The sequence below is a fragment of the Pseudophryne corroboree genome, chromosome 10, assembly GCF_028390025.1.
Source record: "Pseudophryne corroboree isolate aPseCor3 chromosome 10, aPseCor3.hap2, whole genome shotgun sequence".
Lineage (NCBI taxonomy): Eukaryota > Metazoa > Chordata > Amphibia > Anura > Myobatrachidae > Pseudophryne > Pseudophryne corroboree.
The window spans coordinates 281,146,341-281,151,585 of record NC_086453.1 but is presented as its reverse complement, the minus strand read 5'-3'; the positions used below and the strand labels follow the sequence as shown (position 1 = coordinate 281,151,585).

The 5,245-nt window shown below is 40.0% G+C and overlaps 1 protein-coding gene across 1 annotated transcript; it reads left to right on the top strand.

The window, feature by feature from the left end:
- Window positions 1-781: 781 nt before the first annotated feature.
- LOC134965532 (uncharacterized) lies at window positions 782-2,596 on the top strand. The gene is made up of 5 exons (XM_063941913.1): window positions 782-982; window positions 1,128-1,286; window positions 1,781-2,034; window positions 2,159-2,305; window positions 2,498-2,596. The coding sequence occupies exons 1-5, from the start codon at window positions 798-800 to the stop codon at window positions 2,509-2,511; spliced, it is 759 nt and encodes a 252-aa protein (XP_063797983.1). The 5' UTR covers window positions 782-797; the 3' UTR covers window positions 2,512-2,596.
- Window positions 2,597-5,245: the final 2,649 nt, after the last annotated feature.

Genomic DNA, 5,245 nt, shown 5'->3' with positions numbered 1-5,245 from the left:
AGGGGATTGTGACGCTCCTTCAGCATTGCCCCCTGGACTGTGAAATGTATGCCATACTGTACAGTATCTCACTACATATCCGAGCACTGCCACGTGCTGGGAGTTCACGGTCGGCGGCCATTTTGTCAGGTTGCTAAGCGATCCAGCTCGGTATACCGTAATGTGCATAGACCTCGCTTATCCCAGTGTAATTGAGCTAGGGGATTGTGACGCTCCTTCAGCATTGCCCCCTGGACTGTGAAATGTATGCCATACTGTATCTCACTACATATCCGAGCGCTGCCACGTGCTGGGGGTTCACGGTCGGTGGCCATTTTTAGTGTGCATAGAACTCGCTTATCCACATAGGCCCCTGTGTTTTTAACTACTACATAGAGATGCACATTTCTAGGCCTACAGTATTTAATATACAGTAAGCAGCATTGTTGTTAGGCAATAATTGAAGAATTTACATACAGTACTGACATGTACTGTATGTAATGCTTGTACATCATGTCAGTCGACCCTTATGCTGTACACTACTGTAAGTCTCAAAGGGCCCATGCACTTCCAAGGAGGGTTATTTACTGTACTGTATCTGTTTCATACCGGAAACTAATTGCAGTCCATAACACTGAAGTGGTATTTTCAGTACTGTACAGTATACAATACTTAAATTTGAACATCAGGTACTGGATAGTAAACATGTACAGTATTAACTTCTATCATAAAACTCTTATGCATTTTCAGATGTGTAAATTTTAGACTACAGTATTCACAAATGTTTTCTCTCCATACAGGAATTATAGTTGGACAACATGCCAGTAACTATCAACAAAACGATGAGCAAGATAATCGCCAACATGAAAAAAGAAAATAAAACCATCAAAGAGATCCATGCATGGCTCAAGGAAAGTGGCATTATAGTCACTTTAGAAACGGTGCGCTATCATGCATTCGAGAGAACAACGCCCAGATTTGTATTTCCTACAAAATGCACATGGTACGTACTGTACACTACTGTAATGTTTAAATGACTTGCTTTATACCATAAACAATTTTTTTGAAATTAAATAAAAACTTCATCAATTGTAACTGTGATTGTGCTGTTCATGAATTCATATTTTTCATACTGTATTGTACTGTAGGAGAGTGCAACAAATTGTGGAGGAACTAACTCGTGAGGATGATGAGCGTACTGCTCTGCAAATAAAACGAATTCTCCATTCCAAGTATGACCTGGACATATCGGCCACCAGCATCAGAAGGATGCGACGGAAAATGGGATGGACCTTTGGCGCAACAAGGTAAAATACTGAAAGCAGTATAAACCATACAGTAAATGCACTGTTAATAATCCCTTGATACGTGATATAATAATGCCATAAATCATTATACAGAGTGTGTACTTTATACTATATACAGTATGTGTGTGTGTACAGTATATACTGTATATATTCTATCCCAAAAGAGATACCTACTGTATAGGCACTCAGAGACAGCAATGAAGCATTGCCGGCTTACTGTATTGTGATGATTACATACTGTATACTGTGTGTGTGTGTGTGTGTGTGTGTGTGTGTGTGTGTGTGTGTGTTTGTGTGTATGTACAGTATGTATACAGTATACTGTATATATTACTCTGTATGTACCTTAATGTACTGTATGTACAGTTTAATGTATACAGTACTGTAGGTATATAATACAGTATACTGCACATACAGTCTACTGTATATACAGTAATCTGTAAATCTGTAATTTCATAACTGTATCTGATTTCATTATTTTTGGCTCTTCACAGGATATCTCCAATGATAAGAGATGTGAATAAAGAAAAGAGAGTGGAACAGGCACGGCGATGGATTGAGAGTGGTGAAACATTTGATGATGTCATTTTCACAGATGAATCGTCTGTTGCCCTTGAGCGGTTCTCCAGAATGTCATTCAGGAAACGTAACCATATCTCTTTAAAACCACGCCCAAAGCATCCATTGAAAGTCCATGTATGGGGAGGCATATCACGATTAGGAGCTGGTCCCCTATTATTTTTCGAAGGTACAGTACTATACTTTATTCTGTGCCTGTGTTCTGTAAAAATACATGCTGTACTGTAGAGTACGTGTAACTGCACAATAAAAGGAGTTGCTTATTAATGAACAACATTTTTTGATTTCTGTAGGAATCATGGATAAGAAATTTTTCCAAGAAACAATAGTAGAGGAATGTATGGTACCATTTGTGAATAAATATTACCCAACTCACCATAGGATATTCCAAGACAATGATCCTAAACACTCCGCCTCAGCCAAATTTATGGAAGAGAAAGGTATGAATTGGGAACGCACACCACCAGAGTGAGTATTCTTTCAACAGTGTACAAGTAAAATTTTGGATAGCACTCTAGTACTGTAAAAAAAAAATTTGTTTAATAAACAGTACAATATTGTATGTTTAATTTTCTCTATTTACTGTAATGTAATTAATTTTTTCTATACGCTTTTTTTTTATTTTTATATAGATCACCAGACATGAACCCAATCGAATTAGTGTGGGCTCAATTGAAGAGGTACGTTAGGAGTGTTGCAAAGCCAACAACAAAACAGCAACTGGTGGATGGGATAAAGAAATTTTGGCTAGAAGTACTCACACCTGAACATTGTAATAATTATATAAATCACCTGTATAAAGTATTACCTGTTGTAGTCGAAAGAAATGGTCAAGCCACAAATATGTAGTTCTGTACTGTATTTTCTGTTTAAAATTTTAAATTGGTGCATTATTAAAAAAAATTATAAAATTGCCTTTGTCTGATTATTGCATAAACTAATGTAGAATATTATACAGTAGTAATGTTATTGATGTGTATGAACAGTTATTTTCAGTTTTATAAGTCCTGAATAAGAGTACTGTACATTTTGATCAGTGCAGTACATGGAATCGGATGTTGTAATACTTTTTTTTTACATTAATATTGATGTTTTTCCAATAAATATTCAATTTTACAGTATGGTACGGTACAGTACATGAGGGTACCTGTACAGTATGATACGTCATTATGGGGGAGAAATACTGTATCCACTAAATGTACAGTAAAATGTTTTTTTCTTATTACAAACACACAAATGCATCTCAGATGGAAATATGCTATACACAGCAGACAGCTTATGGTGACAGAACTTCCCTACTGTATCCCCACCCATAGTCGTGGTATATTTTAGATTGCCTAATGAGACACTCCTGCAGCATTGCCAATGATTCATGTAAAACCTGTGTGCAAACAGTATCTGTATTGAATGCAAAGTACAGTAAGAGTACAGTATACAGTATTATCAGAGCCAAACCTGACCAACATGATGCCCTAGGCTAGATTTTGGCTGATGCCCTCTTGCACAGATGCTACGTAGTTCCGCCTCTAACCCTGCACCCCTTTCCCAGCACCATCACCCATTTTGGCGCTCCTACCCCCTATAATCTAAATAAGAACAATGTGCACATTTAGTGCCAGCCCAAAACAGTGTACAGTATGTTCTTGCTGGGAAGGGGCATGGTAACACAATAATACCCGAAGATGAAATGACACAACACAGTACTGCAACTTTATTCACATTATATCATGCAGTGGTGTCTCTTATTCTCATGACATCATATCATAGTACCACATTACTCCTAACAGTAATGCCCCTTATTCACATTACACCCCACCACATTCATCTTTATTTACATTAGACCACAGGTACTCAAACTCAGTCCTCAGGACCCCACACAGTGCAGGTTTTGCAGGTCTCACAGAATCACAAGTGAAAAAATTAGCTCCACCTACTGTATGGACCTTCTAAAATGTGTCAGTTAGTAATGAATACTGTACATCTGTGCACTTGCTGGTTTACCTGCAAAACATGCACTGTGTGGGGTCCTGAGGACCAAGTTTGAGAACCACTGCATTAGACCATGCAGTAGTGCCCTTTCCTTATGTTACACCAGAAAATATTGTAGTACACCTTATACACATACAGTACAGTAATGCCACACATTAGTAATGCATTTCATATTTAAATTTTCTGATTTAATTTCATAGAGCCGCATTCACTCACAGAATATAGGCATGTACTGTAGCATCTCATTTTATTCCGCAGAAGCTGATTATTCCCGTTTGGCTAGTTTGCCGCCTCTGTACAGTATATTACAATAGAAAAAAGTTATAGTGTCAGTGAAAAAAGCACCTCATGACAGATACTGTACACAAGCTCATGTCTAAATACTGTATACTGTAAGCAGTGACATTAAGGGGTACAGTACTGTATATGCAATTGCAGTCGAATTCCGGCAGGAATACGGAAAAAATGGACACGGGATCCCCCATCTTTTTAGAACCAGCACCGGGCTCTGCGCCTGGTCCTGGTGCAAAAAATAAGGGGGACAAAAAAGCGTAGGGGTTCCCCATATTTTTTGAATCAGCACTGGGCTCCACTAGCTGGACAGATAATGCACAGCCGGGGGAGACTTTTATACCGGTCCCTGCGGCCATGGAATTAAATACCCAACTAGTCACACCTGGCCGGAGTACCCTGGAGGAGTGGGGGCCCCTTAAATCAAGGGGACCCCCCTCCAGCCACTCGATTATCTCTATCACCCCTGTGTATTGTAGCTAGGGGATTGTGACGCTCCTTCAGCATTGCCCCGTAGCCTGCAAAATCTGTGCTGTTATTTGCTCCATAGCTGAGTGCCTCCTAGGAGCTAGGAGTCACAGGCGGTAGCCATTTCAATTGAGTCTGCCCTGCTATAGAATTGTACAGGTACTGTACAGTATGTGTACATTACCGTACGGTGCATAGAACCTTTACAGTAGAAACTCTCCTGCAGCTTTGGCCTGCTTTACTGTATGTACTGTAAAACTTGTGTTTTGTCAGTTTGCTATGCGACCGAGCCCGGTGTAACGTACTGTAATGTGCATAGACCTCGCTTATCTCTGTGTATTTTGGCTAGGGGATTGTGACGCTCCTTCAGCATCGCCCCGTAGCCTGCACAGCTTATGCCATTTCTCATTCCATACCCAACTGCTGCCTGCCACAAGGTGGGGGTTCAGGAGGTGGGGGTTCATGGGTAGTGGTCGTTTTGACAGTGTGCTATGCGATTGAGTCCGGTGTACCGTAATACTGTATGCAATCCTACAGTAGCTTATCCCTATCTCCCCTGTGTATTTTTGGCTAGGGGATTGTGACGCTCCTTCAGCATTGCCCCATAACCTGCACAAGGGTTCAGGGGCGGC

Bases quoted from the DNA above. Each gene is read 5' to 3' on its own strand.
- LOC134965532 (XM_063941913.1), top strand. From the start codon at position 798: ATGCCAGTAACTATCAACAAAACGATGAGCAAGATAATCGCCAACATG. The intron at 983-1,127 runs GTACGTACTGTA...ATTGTACTGTAG, and splicing joins TTTCCTACAAAATGCACATG to GAGAGTGCAACAAATTGTGG. The intron at 1,287-1,780 runs GTAAAATACTGA...GGCTCTTCACAG, and splicing joins TGGACCTTTGGCGCAACAAG to GATATCTCCAATGATAAGAG.